The following is a 21,224-nucleotide window of genomic DNA, read 5'->3' on the forward strand; positions in this document are numbered from 1 at the left end:
GAATCTTCAGAAATGATGCATTAAATGTGGAACCTTAATTTTTGCTTGAGGAGAAATTGCAACTGATTTTAAGAACTGCACAGTAAGAATTGTGTCATTATATGTAAGATAATTTAGGAATGGAAGGAAAAATAAAAAGTTTAGAACTTATTTTTTCTCTTCTTTCTTCCCCTAGGTTGCTGATGATGGTTATGGTGTTTCTTATATTATCTTGGGAGAAAATGCCATCCATTTCCATGTCTCCAGCAAAATATCGTGTTCTGAGACGGTAAGAGTTTGTCCTTTCCTATGGTTTAATAAATCTGTTCTGATATCTGCTTATAAAACTGATCTACCCGTTGTCTAAAAAGTGTAGTAGAACTTGCAATGTACAGTATTAATGTGTTTTTTCTTTCTCAACATATGCTCTTTTGGTTTTGGTTTGGTGTTTTTTGTCTCCACTTCTGTAAGTTGAATTGCTTTTTGAACCAAGGAAGCCATACTCATTTCATTTATTCTTTCAAGCATAAAGAAAGTATGTGGCCCAAGGTCATCTTTACATTTGTGTAGTTCCCTGGAACTCATGTAAAATGACTCCTATCTGTCCTATAAACAGTGAGAGCGGCATCTCCCATTTTTTGTTACAGTTTTGCTTTGATTTGTCTCTGGCTGCAGTTGTGAAGACAGAGTAAAATGTATGCTCTCTATTATTTAAATCCTCTTGGTTTAAATAATACTGAAAGAAGCTGGCCCTTAAGTTGTAATCTTTGTTTAGGAAACATAATTAATCAAAAACTTATTAGAATAACACCTGTTATTAGAATGTAGTAGATGTTATCTATTCAGTATCCTGCTGTTGCGGAGGCCTGCTTTGAGTGAGCTTGAATTCATCCTTTCCCTTTAGATTTTTATGACTTAATAAGCATGCTGAATTTGTTCAGGATTACATAGCTGAACTAGTTTTCCTCTTTTGACCTTAACTTGTCCAAGAGATCTTGGTGCCTTTGGTTAATCATTAAAGATTAGGAAATAAAACTGCTTTTTCATAGTTCAACTTGTACTTCAGATGCCTGTTAGCTTGTACTTTAAATTTCCCTATCTTTTTTTACTTATTAGTCAAGTCAAATGTCCGTACAGAAAAGGCAGCATTTTCATGTCTGTGGCCTTGGTGTTAGTAGGGTCTTTGTAGTAGGTCCTGTAGTGGAGCTAATAACTTAAATTTTTAATCTAAATTTCTTTCTTGTACCACTCACTGATGTTTAGAACAAACTATGAACTTGTTCTGTTTATTTACACTTAGATAATTGTGATTTTCATTTTCAATACTTTCTGTAATTTTTCAATGGCAAAAGATTCATTATTCTGATAGGAACTCAAATATGAAATGTTTTTCTGCTTTTTGAGTACTTCTAGGTCATTAGTAATGCACTTGCTGAACGTTCTTTTGTTTTCTGAAAATTAGCTTTTCCAAGATCTTGTATAAAAAAAAAGTATCAGAACTCACCTGTTTTAAAGTAGCAGAATGCTATAAATGCATTTCATTTCAAAGTGAGATGATCTCAGTTCTGTCTGTAGGAAAGTAAATGCATAATGAAAAACTCAATGGTCAGTAATAGCATAAACCCGGATTAATTTGTATGGCATTAAATTTTTTGTGATTTGAATTCCCCATTTTATGGTAAAATGCATGCTCTAATTCTGTAAGCTCCAAAATTACAAAATGTTAAAAGGTTCCTTCTTTTGACTAAAAGATAACTATTGATTGACAGTACAAGTTCTTGTTTTTGTTCTTTTTCCATGTTTGTTATTGAAGGATTCTCATCGCTTTGGAAGAAACATCGAAAAAGCAATGGTTGACATCATGGGTTTATTTAACCATAGTAAAAACTGTACCAAGTGATTTGCCTTATTGGTGCCAAGGAATCTCCTGTTGTTGGGATGGGAACTCTTCTGAACAATGAATAAGAGCAAGGTTTGTCAAACAGTAGTTGGCGAAGAAACAGAGTCAACATCATCTTGATCACTATGAAAACCTTAGCAGTGTATTGAATGTTTCATTATTATTTTTTTTTCAATAGTTTGGAAGAGTTTATTTCCACAAAGTATGACTTTGGAAATCTTTTATGTTTCTACGGATGAAGTGTAGTATCATTGCATGAAGTCATGTATATTCTAACTCCTGCAGTTTTCTCTTAATTTGTATACACTTGCTTTTTTTTTTACTGAAAATTAGTCTACTTGTATTCCAGAATCAAAGGGATAAAACACACCGTCTTAAATACTAGAAAAAGTTTGATTTGCTATGTATTAATAGCAGAATGTTCTTCAATGTATTTGCTGCTTTATGTCAATGAATGACAAAACTTGTGGCTGTTTACCTTCATTGGTTTTTTGGTGGTTTTTTTTTTTTCAAAGGTAATTTCTGTAAAACATACCAAAAAAAAAAAAACCTGATATAACCCACTGTAACATACCAAGTTGTAGAAATTTTTTTTTTTTTTGGAAAAAAACCACTGGGTAGTGCTACATCGGGTAGTAAAATGTGTCACATTTTTCTTTTTACGTACAAGCACGTTTGCCACATGGTTGATTTTATTTCTGTATAAATAAATGGACCTGTGTGCTTGTTCATGTGAGTGCCTTAGAAAAGAAAGACTCTAAACCCAGGAAAAAAAAGCTTATGCTGGGAGTTGGTTTTACATTGTCTTAGTGGTGAAAGTGGTGAAGTATTAGTAATGCAGATCTAATTTTCAAACTGTAAGTTAGGTTGATGTGGCCTAAGTAGACCTGAGTATGTTGCCATGTGGTGCAGTTAGGTTTAAAGCTCTAATGAAATGCTCCCATCTTAAATGTCAAAGATCAGTCCCTATGAAATGGAGCAGTAACTTTGTTTCAGACCTACAAATACTCATGTGCTTATTTTGGTAAATGGTATTGGTGGTTGTTTGAGATAAGAGTTTCTGGATCCCGGGGAAAATGAATTTAGTTAAATGCAACCTGTTGGATAGTCTACGAAGCAAGGCTGCCTTGTAAAGGCCAATCAGTTGCAGTTTGCCTGCTTTCAGCCTGGAAGGACCGACTATTGCAAACATCTGCATGAGAAGGGCAAACTGTTAAAGCTGTGGAAAATAACTGCAGAATGGGAAAATCCTGGCCTTCTCAAATCCCTCCTGGGAGACACTCTCGGTAAAGTGCAGTTTCAGAAGGTTACAAGGAGGAAGGGGAAAGCTATTGCACTCAAAATAGAGTATAATATTTCCAAGTGCAGAAATAAAATGGCTACTAGAAAATGGAGCAACTTTGTGTGCAACGCTTCTGTTCCCCAGGCTCTACAGGTGTGGTTACGGTTTACATCCTGCAGTGCAGTAAAGTGTACCTGTCAGCGCAACAATTTATTATTTTTTTTAAATGTAAGGTACATGGTGTTTAGTAATACAGCGAATGCTGCTCCAGAGCTATGCTGATTTTAAAGGGCCTTTGGGTGTTGATATAAAACTTCTCATTAGACTTTGAATGTTTTCTGGCCAGTATTGCTAACTTTCTATGCCTCTTCATGTTTGTGTTTTTTTTTTTTTTTTCTTACTCTAGCTATATTAAAACACCTGCATATGTATGTTTGAGGTGGGAAACCTCAAAGATACCAGATGCATACTTAAGCAAATGCACACTTACAGAAATGTAGGAGCCATCACAAGAATTGGCCAAAGACACTCATTATTTGATTAGGTACAGGGTGTGGGAAAGGACACTTTGAAATAAGCCTTATTGCGGCTGGGAGGCCTGGCATTTATCAAACTACTGCAACAATTTTATAGTGATCTATTCTTTTGGAGCTGCAAAAATAATGCACTGTTTTTGTGGGGTTTTTTTTTATTGTCCACTGACAAATCTGTGCTTAAATTAACATTAGGGCATATTAGCTTGTAGGATTTTCTTTAAAAAAAAAAGTTTAGATTTGACACTCAGGTTTTAGATGTTTCTAGTCTAATTGTAGTTAGTGCAGTTATCAATGCAATTTTACATTCTTAGAGAGTAAGTATAATTGGCACAGAAAGCTGGGGTTTTTTATTGTCAATGTTTTAAACATTTTGTGGTGTTAAATGTATCTTTTAATTTGGGATATATCATAATTCCTAAACAGATAAGACTTTATTTCATTTTCTTTAAAATGTCAACAGCATGTAAATAAAATATGCTTTTTTGATGTAAATCTTAGAAATCCACAGTGAATGTAGGTTATTAATAAATAATTAATTTAAATCTCGGTGTTTAATATTGTGTACATGCAGTAAAACTGCTTGCTTTTTGCTTGGAAGCCATAGGAATGTAACTGAAATTACCTAGATTTGAATGAACTTTCTAGTACAGTGTACTTATAGTAGTAAAATGTTCATGTTCCAGGAAAACAATCAATTTGCTACTAAAATCTTGAATCACTTATTTTCAATTAGTGATTTAAGAGCTCAAAGTTAGGGTTGAGTAGGTAGTAGAAATCAGGTTGGATGATAATAAATTGACCTGTTTAATAAACAGCAGTTGGTGGAATTGGTGGAATACCTTGACACTGTGTGGTTTCAAAATTTCTTATTTCAGCTATTTCATGCCAGAAATTGAGACAGCATTAAGTGCATTTAGAGGCTACCGTTGTTGAGGATTGACACCATTCCAAACTAAATATTCCTTTTAGGGTTGGGTTTTTTTGAGCGACTAAGGAAGTGTGTGCCTGACCTTGAAAATCATAGTTCTAGTTCAGCCTTTGTACCAATTGTTTTCTCATATAAAATATATTAATTTAAGCTAGTTCTTTTTTTTAATCTTGTTCAATTACTCTACATCTATAGTTGGTTATTTACATCCAACACTTTGTCCTGATTATCTACCATTTTCTGTGATTTTAAAAAATAAAATTTCACAATTACCACCACTTAATACAATGTTTAATATCTTTTGTATCTTCTTCCTAGCTCCCTTGCTGCTGTTTCTGGACTTGTGAATTAGTTGCTATTAAATCCAGTTAAGAAGGGTAATGGCAGTTTATTTTAGCAGTGACTTAAACATGTCTTGCTAGTTAATAGGGAATGTGTTAATGAACAATTTTTCAGCTTCAGAAGAAAGAAGAAATAATATAGGTCTTACTTGAGGTTTTTTCATGGGATCCAAATAATTGCTGAAATGTTCCTGTGAAACGGTGTCTGCACTGGTTTGATCTTTACAGTGAATAATCCCTGGAATATGAATGGTAAAGGCAGTGGAGAACTAGTTCAGGCAAACCTAGGGCCAGTAGGGTGAAGACTTGTAACCAAAAGCGTAAGGAAAAATTGATTCCAGTTTCTTCTTGGATTAATTGTATGGCACCTTAGCTTGAAATTGTTGGGGATGTTTTTATAGTTGCTCTGGGTGTCTTTTTAATAACACACAAAATTTCCTACAAATTGAGACATTAATAAATAAAATGAAAAGTTCAGGTTCAATTTCTGCTTTCAAAACCTGGTAAGTTTGGACTGTTTTCTAAACTCCGCAATCTTTATGGCACCAGGGTGTCAGTTCCAAGATTTGATGGGTGAGTTGTAGAAAGGGCTCTAAGAGCAGAAGCTGGAAGCCAGCTATTTCACAGAATGGTTGAGGTTAGAAGGGACCTCTAGAGATCATCTGGGCAACTTCTGTCAGTGCTTAGTCACCCACACGGTGAAAAAGTGTTTCCTGATGTTCAGAGGGTAGACTTCAGTGTTTCAGTTTGTGCCCGTTGCCTCTTGTCCTGTCACTGGGCACCCCGGAAAGGAGCCTGGCTCTGTCTTCTTTGCACCCTCCCTTCCCCTTTGTATCTCCTGGCTAAACAGTCCCTGCTCTCTCACAGATTGCTGCTCCAGACCCTTAGTCATCTCCACGGCCCTTGGAGAACTCTCAACAGTATGTCTGTGTCTCTCAGAACTGGACACGGAACTCTAGGGGTGGCCTTACCGTGGCAGAGTAGCGCTCTTCTACCTGGATTATAACTAATAACCTCGTAGTCGGTACCTGGGTCCTGGTTAATCTTTGACTCCTTGTAATGCGAGGTAATTTCCACGGGAACAAAAAAAAAAAAAAATCACCCCCAAACGCCCGACCTAACCGTGTGTGCGCTCGCTGCTGCCTGCGCTGACGGGCGGGGGGGGGCGGCGGGCTGGAAGCGGCGCCCTGCTGGCGCGTGCCTGGTCTCCGCTAACGGCCCGGCGCGCGCTCCTGACCCGTCACTCACTGAAGGGCAGGCGCCGGGGGCAGGGGCAGAGACTTGCCCTCTGCCGAGGACCCGATGTTGGAGGTGGGGCCTGCCTCTCTCCCTTCTGCCTTGGAAACCTGTGCGGTGCTGGGGGTAGGGGAAGAAGGCAGCCAGAGCTTCTGGGAAGGTCTGGTGTCCCAGAGCCGGCAGTGGTTGATACTCACGGGTCAGAGAGACATGAGCCTTCAGAGGCCTGCCGTATCTCAGTCCGATCGGGGGGACACGGGTAGCTTGACCCTCCCCGTATTGCCTTAGTCTAAATCCAGAAGGAGCAGTGATGACAGTGCAGGTGGATTTGGCCTATGCCTTTTTAACGGTGGTTTGTGGTACTCTGGGTAGATGTGCCTTGGCTTGCATTATCTATAACTGGCAATAGTGACACAGAGAGTACAGATAAGTTTTGGTCTCAACGTACTACTTACTGACACAAATTTAAAACAGTGCAATTATAGCTATCTTAAGTGTTCCATGTCAAATTTGATTATTATTTTATTTTGACTACTAAAGCCAAATAGCAAAATTCGGATTCAAGTCTGAATGCTGTTAATGTGTTTAAAAGTTACAAAGAATGTGTTCTTACAGTAAAAGCAGCTTGTTTGTGTTGGCATGGTGGCCCATATTTTCTGAAAGCTAGGTTCAGAACCCTGACAGCCTCTTCCGGGTTTATGCTTTAAAGTTTCATAGTTACGTATTATTTGGGTTAATCTTCAGTATTATATATATATATGTTTTTTGCTTATGACTGTTTCCTTCACTTCTAGATAGAAAAACTATTCAGAAGAATACTGAAATAGAAAATTTAATTATCTTCAACAAAAAAACCAAATATGAACCAGTTGGCAGTCTGTCCATGACTATGGAGAATCAGATATTGCTTGATATAAGACCAGTAATAGACAGTGGACTTGTAACTGAAATATTTAGTCAGAATAGTGCTCTTAGTTCTGAAAACTTTAGTCTGGAAACTGAAGTCATTAGTAATGCCTTTGAAGAAGGTTTGCCCTCTAGTCAAGACAATCATTTACGCACTGTAAATGTGGGAGAGACTTTGTTAGATCACCTCAAGTATCCACTTACCATTGAAAATCAAAATACAATAGTAAAAGTTGAAGTACAGCCACATGGAAGCAACATCTGTGATGATGAAGACCTTGAAAAATACAAGGAATTAAATCTTCCAGAAGAAGCTGAACATATGCATCCACCTTATGTGCCTTCAAATGGTCTCCACTTTCTTTCTTCTGTAGCGATGCAGCATAAAAATTGCAGTGTTCCAACTTCAAGCATTTTCTCTCCAGAAGGAACCGTTGATCAAAATGTCAGAATGTTACCAGTAAGATTAAGTGAAATAGGAATTTTTATATATTCATGCTTATTTGTGACTTAAATGTGGGTAATTGCCACATTAAAACTTATCCACATAATGTTTAAAGTCATGTCATAAATTTTATACTACAACAATCTTAGTAGTAAACACAGAAATAAATTTGGTTTATATTGCCAGAAATAGCATGCAGTATGAACATATGGTTCTGACTGCTGTTCTTTTTTGTCAATGTTATGAACCATATTTTTAAATGCCTGGGTAGTTATTTTGTTCATTAAAAAAAATCTTACCATGTCACAAATATACCCACTTTGGTTTTATATATTACTGTTTTTATTAGCAAATATTTGGTAATTGTACAAAATACAAATAGGTTATTAACTTTTGTTCTTTAGTTCCACAGGTTACAGAACACACTTGTCATCTTAAAATTTATAGTCTGAATGAGTCAAAAAGTAATTTATTTGCAGCAGTAAGCCATAGCCTGTATTGTTTAATCTCCATGGGGAAAATAGTTTTGTAAGAGAGAGTTGTTCCCTATTGCTTACCACTTTGGGCAGTTTTTCTGTGTAATGTGAAGTTACATTTTCTATGTTGGATCAATTGCTATCTAGAAAGGTATGAAGCATAAAACTTCTTTTGATGCTCCCAGGACCAAATCCTGGGATTTGCTTAATGCAGACTATTCATATGTAGAATACTTATGCGTCCTTGCATCTTTCTTTATGGCTGTAGAATATTATCTGAAGAAATCTCCAAATTTTAAGTTGAGATTGAAGCATTGAGGTTTCGTCTGAGAAGCTCTCTTGAAATAATTAAGCATACCAGTTGACATTTTTTTCCATGTAAATATTTTGACAAACAGTGCTGTTCACAGATTAAAAAACAAACAAACAAAACCAAAACAAACAAACAAACAAAAAAACAAACCAAAAAACCCAACCAGATTAAGAAAACAAAACCAAAAAGAACAAAATTCTAATCAGGTTATAAATAATTTTATTGAAATAAAGAGAGCTGATTGATTGTTTCTACACTGCTTGCTTACCCTTTTAAACTTCTGTGTATATAAAAAGGAAGCACAGCACACACAGATAGAGGGCAAATTGTCTAGTTCGCACAATCTCAATTCTAATTTGAAACTAGAGAATAGTTGGTTTCTGTCTTTGTTCCATTTTCTGTTCATTGGTTTGGGTTTGAAAGTACAAATGTAGGTAGTAAGTACGATGCTATTATAGTTGTAAATGCATTAGATCTGAACCATAACTGTATGTTGAGCAGAAAAAGCAGAAATAATATTCAAGGTGTGTAACAGTATCTGGTAATGCTGAATAGGCCACGGCATTTATGTGCTTAATTATGTCATGAAAATGTAAATAACTTCCAAATTTCAAGGTCACTTTAAATCAATTTTTTGTTTAATCATTTGGCTTTTTAAAAGTGAATCATTTAATGCATAAAATAGTTATAAATAAAACATTCTTTTCTTCAGGTGTTCAGATCATTCATACCTCCAGTTGCAGGTGAGAATAAATGTATTTGTTATGATCAATTTAAAGGAATCCAAAACAGTACTATACCGTTACATAATTTGATCAATTGCTTAAATGGTAAGTGATTTAATGCCCCAAGTGATTGAGAGTTGGTTTTTTTTTCCCTCCTTGTACTAGCTTAGGGAAGGATTTAAATAGCTAAATAATTTAATTTCTGGATTTAGCAAATTGCTGTATGAGCCTTTTCTGATAAGGTTAAATGACTAAGAACGTTTGAAAGGAGAATGGACCACCCTTTGTTCATGTATGTTTATGCTGCTTCAACCACATACTTCAGTCTTACTTTGGATTTGCACTTCCTCTCATACCAGAGAGGGGTCTGGGAAGAAGATGTTCCTTGCAGCACTTGAGTTGAACAATGTTTTTTTTTCACTTTGAAATTTGACCACTGGTTAAGGAAGTTAGGTGGTTTGCACTGATGCTGTTGATGACAGTAAGCTTGTGAGCAGTTGTTTGGTATGTTCCGCCCATAACCTGTTCACAATCCGACTCAGGGTTAAACTGACTGCTAGATTTGATCTTACAAGGTAGTTTATCCTGAAGCTAAATGAATTTTACCAAATGGGCACAATAATCCTTTTAAAGACGTTAGAAAGACACAGACTGAAGTCTTTTTTTCCCAGCAAGTCTGTTACAAAAGAATATTAAATATTTCTGTCACAAAAATGTAATGCTGTAGTGACATTAAAATATCTTTTATTGATGCTGTAAAGGAGTTCTTGGTATAAAACACTGATCCTTTTGTAACCAAAACATGCTTTGTTTTATGTATTAGAATCTTCCAGTGATATCTGTGGCTTACCTCAGACTAGTGCTTCTGTCTATGATGACATAGTAAGTATGCATGCAAGATTTTATTATCATTGGAAGAATCTGTCCCCGTGTTGAATGTCTAAAACATTGATATATTCTAAGTGCCAGGGGGTAAAAGGTTCTTTCAATCACTCTCCTATCTGATCTGTTCACAAAAGAGAGGGAAAGAAAAATGTTGCTCCATAGATTTCCTACACTGCTACATTGTGGAGGAAGGAAGAATAGCATCGGGATTTTTTGCCTGTTTTCGGTCCTATTGGCTCAAGTCTAGTTGGCTCCTGTCTGCCACTTGTAAGTTCTGATTCCAGTTCAGGCTAGTTAGGGAGGGAGCTCCTCCTAAGGCCACCTGAACACATATTGCCTAGTGGGACTCTGCCAAATACCCTTGGGTAGCTGGGTTGAGCCTTTATTGCGTGTGCAGTGTATACAAAGAAACAGAGCTGAGGATGAAAATAAGGCTTTAACATTAGTACTCCCTGCCTCTGGAGAGATGTTCTTTGCAACTTAATAATTCTCTTAAAATGCTTGAATTTTTCAAATGTAATTTCCTAGATATGTGCGAGACAAACCATAGAAATTTAGGTATTTCATGAAAGGGAGATTTCTGAAAATTACTGGAATTTTGTAGACAGGTTTTTCAAGGTTTTCCATTTGGTATTTCGAAGTGTGTACTGAAAGGGGCAAGGCTTCATCTGGAAGCGTGGCTTTTGTGAAGATGACACATCTTCATGTAATAAGTTAATGCATTGGCAAAATAGGTGATGAATCTGTTTTCAACAAGTGCAAGTGGCACCACATCTATGATGGAATGCCGTGACACACAGTAGTTGATCACTGTAACAAAAGTTCATTTTGGAACAATCTGATTTATAGGTATAACTGAATTTGCAGTCCAGTCTCAGATGACTCCTCCTTGCTTAGACTAAATCCCAGTGATCTCCAACCAAGTTATATAATTCAAGATTAATGCAAGATTTTTGCATAATCTGCTGTGACTATTGCCGGACTTCTCCAAGGCACTTTAGAAATCGATGCTTCATGATGTTGCAGAGACTGAATGCCATTGTTACTGTGAAGTACGTTACTGGTCATTGTTACACCTCAGGAGTATTTTTACTTGAAATATAAGCAAAAGTCATTCTGCTATTGACAAGTAAATTAACTATCCTCAGTATTACATTTGCATACAATCCTCACTGTAAAATATATGATTTATGCAGATAAATTTTTAAATTTATTGTATTTGCTTGGAATTTAAAGTAGATTTTAAAGCATGCCTGCTAAGATTTAAAACTTTATATTTCAGGCTGAGGTAAGAGAGGCAGTTAGTAATATTATCGAGAATCATCAAGACAAAGCAATTCTTCAGAGTTCAAATGTTGACAAGTCTGGCTGCAAGTTATTAACATTGCACAGTGTACCGGAGGAATCCAGAGGTTCACACAGAAATGATCCCAAACCTGTGGTAATTATATCCTGTAATTGATAGCAAAATTATATGCTAGAGAAAATTAACTTATTTGTACCACACTAGCATCAAGAAGTCCCACATAATAAATGCTGTGTCAAGAATAATAAGGCCGTCCCTTCCGTGGATTCACAGTCTATATTTTATCTGGTTACAGTGCTACTTTATATATATATATATATAAGATACTACTTTCTATTTAACAGCTGGGAAAAAAAAGCAATGCAAAGATTACTTCATCCGAAGGAAAAGTCTTGATTTAAAATCACAGCTAAATAAATGAAATGAAACAGGAACAATTACAATGGCATGTTCTGGTTAGGGAACTGAATCTGAAGCCAGCACACTAGTAAATACCTAGAATATGCCCTGCAAAGCCCCATGGAGCAATTTAGAGAATCATGAATCCATATCACTTAGGTCGAGGAGCTACAGTGTTAGATCTCAATAGCTGCTTCCAAAAATAATTTAATGGTCAAAAAGGAACGCATAATGATCCAATTATTTGCGAGATTCCAGTGCGTGACTATGAAGCTTTGTAAGACAGGTGCTACTCTTATGGAAACCTTTATATCTATACACTTAGAATTACAATTTCTTAGATGAAAGCTAATCATTAATTACTCATTCCAGGTTATCTGCCAGCTGGAAGGAGGTACTCAAATACTCTGTATAAACAGTTGTGGCACACAAGAACTAAAACCAGTTCATCTAATTCCTGAGTATCGTGACCAACATAATTATCTTCAATCAGGTACATATCACCTGTAGCTATCACCAGTTATTATTTTATTTTATTTTATTTTATAACTGGAAAATTGCTAGGTGCTTCAGTGTAATAAGAATGATGTAATGGATACATTGAATTTATGGAAAGTTTTTAATATACAGATTACTTTCCATATAAAGCACACTTAATATGAGCATCAGCATACATTTGCCTTTACCCTAGCTTGCCACCAAGTGTCACCATTTCTCTAGAAATGAAGAGCAGCATTAAGGGCTATGAGTATACTTTAACCTTGGGATTCAGAATGTCTCACTGATATTTATGTAATTATGTGAACTTGAAATGCCATCAGTTTTTAAAGAAAGTGATTTCTGAGATCCTGAATGTGATGCTATTTAGATGGAGTAGCAGGTAGCAGATTTTCATCTGAGCGACAACAAAGTATTTGAGTGTAGTTTAGTTTTAATTTAAATAAATAATTATTTACCTAAATATAGCTTCCTCTAAAACATTATTAACATGGTTTCTTTCATTATTGTAATGTTAAAAGTATAATTTATAAATAATATATGTTTTAAATATATAAAAATTACATGATGTATCATCAAATATATTTATATTTATAAATGATAATTTCATTACAGTGGTGCATTTTGATGGCCATGTGAAAACAAAGCCTTTTAATATTAGGCACCATACAGGCACAGATATTGCTCTAGATATCAATAGGTGCTGAGTGAGAATATCTCTCACCAGGTGCTCCAGGCATGGAGCCTGTTTACTTTTATTTTTCAGAAACCATCATTAGAGTAAACTAGCCACATTCGAGTTATATTCCTTTATAAAATTCAAACTCTCATTCATTTACAATAGCATTAGGGGATCAAAAACTGAGGAGGAGTGCACTGGCATATGGTTTTAATTTTTATTTGCCTAAGCTTTTGTCTGCGATACTCATCTTCAAAACAAGTAGAAGAATTAGGTCTAGAAATTATATCTAATTATAATAATTATAATTATATCTAGAAGCTTCTAGGGACTAATAGGGACTAATCTCTTCAACTTTTGAATTAAGGTGTCTTTTGGTGTCTTTTTTTCTTTATTTTTCTCAAGATGGGAAGGAAGTAAGTACAGGTATAAGATTCTTGTAATCTTCCTATGACTGATGTGTTTGCTTTTTTCTGCATGGGCTATGATGATCATGTACTTACATGTAGTTCTTCACCAGGACTTACACAAAGACTTACTCTTACAGCTATAGTTTTCTCCATGGTTTTTCAGTAATTTTTTTCATTAAAAATTTATTTTCTGTTCCAGACTCTCTATCGGAACTCTGGAAATCTGTAAAATTAAGAACTCAGGATAAATATATTTAATTATTTCTGACATTTTACTTATTTTATCAACATATTTTAAGCCTGTGACATTTGAATTTAAGTGTACTTGATGTCATAGAGTAAAAACATCCCATGCTCAGATTCCTAGATGACAAATTGGTGGTGGATTCTTCTGTCAGCGGTATTTTTGTGGGGTCAGGATTTTGTTCTTGTTTTTTTTGCAATGGGAAAAACGTTTCTGGAGAGAAAAATTCTACGTCCTTCATTGACACTATTTGTTGTAGAGTAAGTTTGTATTCAAAACTAAATTGTAGGAGAAAGTGCTAACAGAGGGCAGACAGCCTCAGGTAATTTTTTTTTTAATTAACCAAAGAAGTTGAAGATTCCAACTTGCCTGTATGCTTAATTCAAAAAATATTTGTGCATAAATGAAACTTTATACACTGTGGGTAGTTCTGCTGTCTTCAGATAAATGTCTTATTTTCAGATGTGGACAACCCTGTAACATCTGTACCGGGACAGTTTTTGCCTATTCCAGGTGAACCTGTTCTGAATGAACAAGAGGTAAAGAAGCTTTATCCTCTAAAGTTGTTAAGTACAAGACACATTCTTTCCCTTTTCTTAAAGCAGGGTTAAGTCTATGTTGGGAAGTAATAATTGTATGCATTTTCTAAAGACAGTTTAGCTAGTTTGGACAGATTAGTTCTGCACTCAGTATACTTTCTGCATATAAAGGTTTATGATTTCAACATTTTTCTAGAAGTAATACCAGGATTAAAAATACAGTTTTCCATAACAAAAATAAATTTATTCCAGTTTTGAAATCTTGAATTTGGTATTATATAGATTATGTAATTTCTGAGAACCATTTTAAGACTCCTTTAGGGTGAAGGAAAGCATATTGACTTTTACCAGAAGGGGAATATTTTCTTCTAGTAGGACTTCTTACACTCTTCTCTTGATTAGGATTTAGCAGTCATTAAGTCTTTATAGATCTGCAGTGTGTTTTCTTGGCCTGATTCTATTTTTAAATTTTGTGTAGTCTTCAACCAATTAGTTGTCATATTGCAGCTGAACATAATGTAAATCACCAAGTCACTACCCAGTTTCAATTGACTACAAATTAAAAGAAACCGAACCTAGAATTATCAGTAAATTGAAAATAGTGCACCAATGCTGCAGCACGGAAAACTGGTTTTGTTTCTTTGCATTAGGAGAGATGGGATTCCTGACATCGAAATGGTTTCCAAGAGGAGATACATGCCATTTTCATGACTCTCTACTTCCATGAGTTTTTGTCAGTAACTTTGGCAATCAAATTATCCCTGAAGTGTTTTGTTTTCCTTTTTCTCTGTTAACGTGCAAGAGTATTTTTTTAAAAGTTAACATAAATAGCATTTTATCTTGAACAGTTTGAAAATGGACCCTTGCAACCAGTAGCTGGCACTGCCACGTTCCATCTAGAATCACATCTGCATGGGCCAGTGAAAATGACCTCAGAGGGGTAAGATGCATGAAACATCTTACATCCACGATGACTTTTTAATTTTAAACTGGCAATGACTCCCAGACATTTTCATGTTGCATAGCTGCTTCTCTTCTTGTAAAAAAAATACAGTTCTTTATGAATGCTTTGTGTATATATCTTGGTAGTCATGATGACAGTTGCTGGCAGTCAAGACTGTGGCATAGTTTCAGGCTTTCTTAGGTCAGTGCAATTGTACTGTCTATTTGCCTGAAAAACATTTTATTTTCGAAGTTAATTGATATGTTTCCAAATCTCATTAGCATGTATTTAGTCAGTATTTCTAACAGTAATGCAATTCTTTTAATAACATTTAATTGCAGATTATTTTTAAATAAGAGGCAGGTGCAACACCAGTGTGAAAGGTGAGAGAGCTTTGCTGTTCCACAACCATTAGCAGGTTGTATGACCAAGGACAAACCCATCCCAAGTAGTGACCGCTGATAGATAAAGGGAGATTATGATTATTCTCTTTTTCTCATGCACTCTGTGAGGCCACACTTACTAAGTAGCACCAATATTGGTGTAAAAAAATAAAATCCGTGTTTATTTTTTCAAAACTAGAGAATAATTAGTTTTCATTGTAGTTGTATTTGTATATTTTTTTTTTTCTAATTTTTTTCCTTTTTCAACCTGTGTAGCTTACCTTTTGGTTCAGGGGTTACAAAGTCTAAGAAACCATGTAACTGCACAAAAACTCAGTGTCTTAAATTGTAAGTAATAGTTTATCAACACTTAATAAATGCTAATAACAGTGTATAGATGAAAGGACAAACATATAAGAAATGTGTGCTTTAAAATGAATAGTACGTATACATCAAAAATTACTTATCTGATACTGAGTTAGAAAGATCCACAGTTGATGTAAACTAGTGTCACACGATCAGAATTTGGTGCAGAGGTGTAGTTGATTGCATATAATCCAAAGTATGAAAAATAAAAAGAGAAGCTAGAAGAATTGTTCAGAGAATATCTGGAAAACGCAATGTAGAATGTAAATGCTGTATACTAAAATATCATTTCTCTGTCTTGCTGCTGTTCTCATACATAAATAATATGCACAGAGATGTATATATGATAATTAAAGTTCGATTCATTGATGGACTGGGTGTATTTTACAAAACATAAAATTAAAAGTGAGAGAGAAACTATTTGCCTAAGTTTGGATGTGATTAAATTACAAAAAAAGGAACATTTTTCATGAGTAGGAACTGAGCATTCTGCCTAGAAATAGAATTTAAATTTAAAAAGTTACACTTAAACCAGTTAATGTTTTCATTTCTTATGTTATTTTACATGTTAATCATAGATACTGTGACTGTTTTGCCAATGGTGATTTTTGCAACAACTGCAACTGCAATAACTGTTACAACAGTCAACTTCATGAAAGTGAGCGATTTCAAGCCATTAAGGTAAAAAAAAAAAAAAAAAGAAAAAAGTTCAGTACACATTGGATTAAGCTTAATGGATGAAAAATATAGCAATATTGTTTTTTCAACCAGTTACAGTATTTGAAATGTGTTATTTTTAACTTAATTAAAACTAAATGTTGCCTCTGTATTATTCTTACATTAAAAAAAATTTGGGATTTCTTTCCTTACTTTTATAGAACTTCTGATACTTTGGATTAAAACTAGTGATGTGTTAAGTGAATGATAATTTTTATCCTTGGAAGGAAATATTCAACCCCAAATTTAATTTCAGAAAATTTTCTCACTTGAAGGAAAATTTATTGTATCCCAAAGACAGACAGTAGTTACAGGAAAACAAATTGTTACCATCCAAATTATTATTCTCATTGACAGATCCTCCTCAGTTGCCTGTGTTAGTCTTTCTGGTTTACCCACGCAGCAATGCAAAGTTGTCTCTCCTGGCAGCAATACTAAACCCTGCACTAGTGAGAAGCAGGTTGCTTCTATATATGGAGACTGATTTTACTAGTGGAATAAAGAATAATATGTGGGCTAATTTTTCTGTGTATACCAGACTGCACAATCTGGGCAATAATTTAATCTAATATGTATGTTATGTTTTGTAAGTTTTAAAGTGATAATGAAAAGTCTTATTCTACTGCTGATGCTTTAAGGATATATTAATGGCTTTGTGCTTCTTGTATGCAATTCTCCAGAACTCTTTTTATATCATTCACATCATTTTGGGATTGTACAAGACATTGATCTAATTGGAGTTAGAGCTTTGCCACATCCAGCTGCCACAGCAGTTTCAGCTGTCAATATGCAACAATTAGTTTTCAAATCAGATGCTCATCTGTAGTTCAGCTGATGGGGTAACTAAGTAGGTAAGGGTTCTTTCTTCACTGAGAACTGTTTATTTCTGGTAAAAGTAGCATCAGCAGTGAAAGAAAACTAGCCCTGAGAGAATAGTAGATGGGTCATTTAGGTTATTCCACAAAAACAATGTAAGTTGCTTCCTGTGGTACAGCCAAGTTGGCTTAGTGTTCTGGAATCTTTGATTCCTGCTCTCACATGCAGTGGAAGACTCCTTTATCCATGGGCTTCATACCACCAATAGTGAGAGTTGAAAGTAAGAACTTCTTTGTTAGACATTGGATCACAGTCATTCAGATGTTTAAAAACATTTCTTTGACTTTCTTATAATCTAGCAATTTTTCATTTAGGCCTGTCTTGATAGAAACCCTGAAGCTTTCTTACCAAAGATTGGGAAAGGGAAACTGGGAGAAATTAAACCTCACCATAACAAAGGATGTAATTGCAAGCGTTCAGGATGCCTCAAGAATTATTGTCAGTGCTTTGAGGTGAGTCATGTGAATTTTCTTCTCATCAGTTTCTACCTTAACATTGACTATATTCTGTAACTAGTAATTGCTAGAAACAATCACTTTTCTTCTTTCTTTATATTTTTCATCATAAAACTTTTTGAACATAGGAGGCACAGTCTCTTTCTTGTCATGTCTTTAAAGGACTGAAGTTGATCATCTAAAATTTTCAGTATCAGGAGCTCTCAGCTAATGCCTTACCCCAGAGGAAATAAGGAACAGTTTTCTGCTAATGTGGGTAGTTTCTTTGCATCCGTGGTATTTTGTTATCTTGCAAAGTCATCCACAAATTCAGAAGAGGAGTGATTTGTCCATTTACAGAACATAAATCTCCACAGAGAATCCATGGAAAGAAGCCCTGTCTTCCTTCCTTACTGTATTGATACTGCTGGTCTCACTCTGGGAGTATCCAATACCAGCACATCTAGAAAAAGTCTCTGGTGGTATAGCTCCAATGGTTGCTCAAATATATGTTTTATTTAAGATATATACATTTTTTATTCTAAGTATTCTGTATTTGCCAGGCTAAAATTATGTGTTCCTCTATTTGCAAATGCATTGGTTGCAAAAATTATGAAGAAAGTGCAGAAGAAAAAAGCCAGCTGAATGTGCTAAACTACATGGAGATTGGAAATAATGAAGGAAATAGCCCAGTTTTAACATCAACATTCAAAACGTTACCAAAATTGAAGACAGACAGGTGAATATTTGGAAATAGCAATGCATAATCTATTGGTCTGACTTGATTAATTTTTCATGTAATCATTATCATAATCATCTAAGAAATAGTGGCTAAAATGAAAGATGGCTTATATACAAGGAATCACTTCACATAACATTTGCCATTTGTTTCTATAAATAAAAAAATATCTAAAGGAGAGGCTATAACTATTCTTTAAGAGTATAGCTTGCAGAGTTCCGGGCTGTGTATAATAGATCTGCTTCCAAAACAAAAGTTATTTGTGTATTGATCACATATTTCATTCTCTCAACTTTTTCCCGTTAGCTACTTTATGTTTTTCCTTCAGTTTCTCTGTTCATTTTTTCTATGCTCAAGCATTCATTTCTAACAAAACCTTCACCAAAGAAGTAGTAAGAAAATTGTGTTATCAATATGTTTGTGATGTTCAGTTTAATAACACTGCTTCTTTCTGATCTCTCTTTACTTTGGTCCACCTCCTGTCAATTTTGTGTTGGCAATTTGGATTGTAAAATATTCTAAGGTGGCCGTACTATCCTGATGTTGTTATGCTTTCTAACATAGTTGTAGCCTAATCTCTATTTTTGATTGGTTTATAGTAATTTGCCCAATAAATGAAAACACCTGTCAATAATAATTAAAATTAATTAAACCACATCTTAATTGATTTCAGGGAGCTTTACTCCAGCCTTAAAATATTCAGTTTGCATACATTATTTTCTTTGCTTCTGTCAACAATTACCTTGAAATTCTTACCTTAATTCCATTTTTAAAATACTTTCTGGTTATGTGCTTTTAAAATATTTTAATAATTTCTGGTGTTGGTAGTGTATTGATGGGGTAGATGATGCCAAGTTATGCTTTTGCTTGAATCGCACAGTAGGATGAGTTACATTATTAATATGGTAGAATAAGTTATGATGTTCGCGACTGGTAGTTTCAATAATTTATTCAAAGCAAGGCTGCTAAGGTGCTATTCAGGGAATCCTTGGGGGGCTTGGTGCTGTTTCCTTTAACAGCAGTAGACTTAATTTACATTTAGTACCTCCTAGACCCTGACTAAGCCTTTTTAACACATTTCCTTGTAGATGTGGCAGGATCTGACTATTGCATGCAGATGGAGGAAGAGGCTTGTTGTATAACCTTTCTCTGTCTGCACCTGTTGGGCAGCATTTACCTAGATTAATTATGCAGTGTGAACACCATCTTCCGTGGGATGAATTAGAAACTCTTGGAAGCAATCTGTTAGAAGCAGAAGCTATTCAGTATAGAAATTCCTACAAGGCTGTATCTTAGAGTAATAGTGCAGCTACTCTGATTCAGCTCTGTGCGTTCCAGCTCTTAACTGGGTTTTGCAGTTTTTCTTTTAAGTTATTTTGTGTATTTAAAATTGAAATAGTTCATATTAGTTTCCTTTCTCCTGTTAGGCAACCAGCTGTACGTGTATCTTTGGAAGAAGTGAAAGCAACGTGTGCTTGTCTCCTGGTGCAAGCTGAAGAGGCAGAAAAAAGAGGTTACTCCATCCGTCTAGCTGAGCAGATGATCATGGAGGAATTTGGGAGATGTTTATCCCAGATCCTACATGCATAATTAAAATTTAAAGAACTGAAAGTTGAACAATGTTCAATGTATTATAAAGCCAATAAGTATTAATATTGATATATGTTGCTATAATCTCCAAAAGTTTGCTGCTTAATGATCTTACTTTGATTTTTCATAGGAATAGTTTCATTGACTTTGGCTGAATTATTCTGAATTATACTGGTATAAGTGAAACCAGCGCCACACCTGGCATTTTTCCAAGTAACTTAATACTGTAGAAAGTTTATTATACTTTTTCTAAAACAGGTTTTTCCCTGTAGTGAGTGCTTTCTGATCCGATTCTTCAGTATTTACCTAGACTCTTATTAAAAGTAAGTTTAACTTAAAATTACTTTCTTGGATGTTTATATAAGTAGAGAAGCTGTTAAAACTGAGTAAGAATTTCCTATCTTAGTTTGGTTATTTTATGAATTGTGAAACAATTCCATTTCCAGTGGTAGTAGGCAAATATACCTAGACAAAGTTTAGCTTTGGGTCCTCTCTATTTTGAAATCCAGTTTCTCTTAAAGCTTGGAGTACCTTTTGTTTAATTATTCTTTTTTCTTATGTGGACATTTTCTCTGTGATATTTCTTCCTCTTCTCATTCTCACTGTTGGGATGATAATAGATTTTATTTTCTCTAATAGAAGGAAGATATTTGCTGCCGTGTTTCTGGAAAAAGAAAAAAAATAATAAAAATTGTCATCTACATGAGTTGACATTTTATATAAAAATTACTGCTCTTTGGTTTAGACACTTTACGCTAAGTTAATAATACATACTTAGATATTTTTGGCATTTATGCTTCAAAGAATAAAGATGTCATGTTGATTAATAAAAAATTGCTGGTGAGACTGCATGCTATTTTAAGATTTTGTTTAATAAGAGGGAGGGCTTTTTTATTAGTGGTAATTGATATGTTAATGGATTGTATTTTATATCTTTCTTTTTAATAACTGCTGCTGGAGGTTGCTGAAGGTCATGGAGAAAACGGATTCTCAAAGTGATATGACACCATCTGTACACTTCACGCCTTCCTGGGCCTTCCAGTTCTTAAGATGATTTCTCTTGGGTTTGGAATTAATACCTACATAAAGGCATCATCTTAAAAATTATTTGTCCCCAGACAGAATTACTGTGAGATCACGAATCAGAAG

General features: G+C 34.9%; 2 protein-coding genes across 7 annotated transcripts in view; both read left to right on the forward strand.

Annotated features, from left to right (window-relative positions):
* Positions 1–4,905, forward strand: part of CPT1A (carnitine palmitoyltransferase 1A) — a 43,721-nt gene extending 38,816 nt beyond the window's left edge. For 5 of the 6 annotated variants that reach the window (XM_074148480.1, XM_074148484.1, XM_074148483.1 and 2 more), the window contains 2 exons: positions 176–268; positions 1,793–4,905. In XM_074148480.1, coding sequence (XP_074004581.1) covers positions 176–268; positions 1,793–1,879 — 180 coding nt within the window. In that variant the 3' untranslated portion in view covers positions 1,880–4,905. The remainder of the gene's footprint in view (positions 1–175; positions 269–1,792) is intronic. The other variant, XM_074148481.1, reaches the window with a different exon arrangement.
* A 2,186-nt stretch (positions 4,906–7,091) lies between these two features.
* On the forward strand, positions 7,092–20,075 carry TESMIN (testis expressed metallothionein like protein). Its single transcript, XM_074148735.1, has 9 exons — positions 7,092–7,568; positions 11,235–11,393; positions 12,030–12,150; positions 13,951–14,058; positions 15,117–15,171; positions 16,298–16,400; positions 17,627–17,764; positions 18,310–18,485; positions 19,913–20,075. The coding sequence occupies exons 1-9, from the start codon at positions 7,092–7,094 to the stop codon at positions 20,073–20,075; spliced, it is 1,500 nt and encodes a 499-aa protein (XP_074004836.1).
* The last annotated feature ends 1,149 nt before the right edge of the window (positions 20,076–21,224 follow it).

The sequence above is a fragment of the Numenius arquata genome, chromosome 6 (genome assembly GCF_964106895.1).
Source record: "Numenius arquata chromosome 6, bNumArq3.hap1.1, whole genome shotgun sequence".
NCBI lineage: Eukaryota > Metazoa > Chordata > Aves > Charadriiformes > Scolopacidae > Numenius > Numenius arquata.

What these genes read in the sequence shown, in the direction of transcription:
- TESMIN (XM_074148735.1), top strand. Translation starts at nt 7,092, where the DNA reads ATGGAGAATCAGATATTGCTTGATATAAGACCAGTAATAGACAGTGGA. An exon ending in AAAATGTCAGAATGTTACCA is followed by an intron (nt 7,569 to 11,234) that starts GTAAGATTAAGT and finishes TTTATATTTCAG; the next exon opens with GCTGAGGTAAGAGAGGCAGT. An exon ending in AGCGATTTCAAGCCATTAAG is followed by an intron (nt 16,401 to 17,626) that starts GTAAAAAAAAAA and finishes TTTTTCATTTAG; the next exon opens with GCCTGTCTTGATAGAAACCC.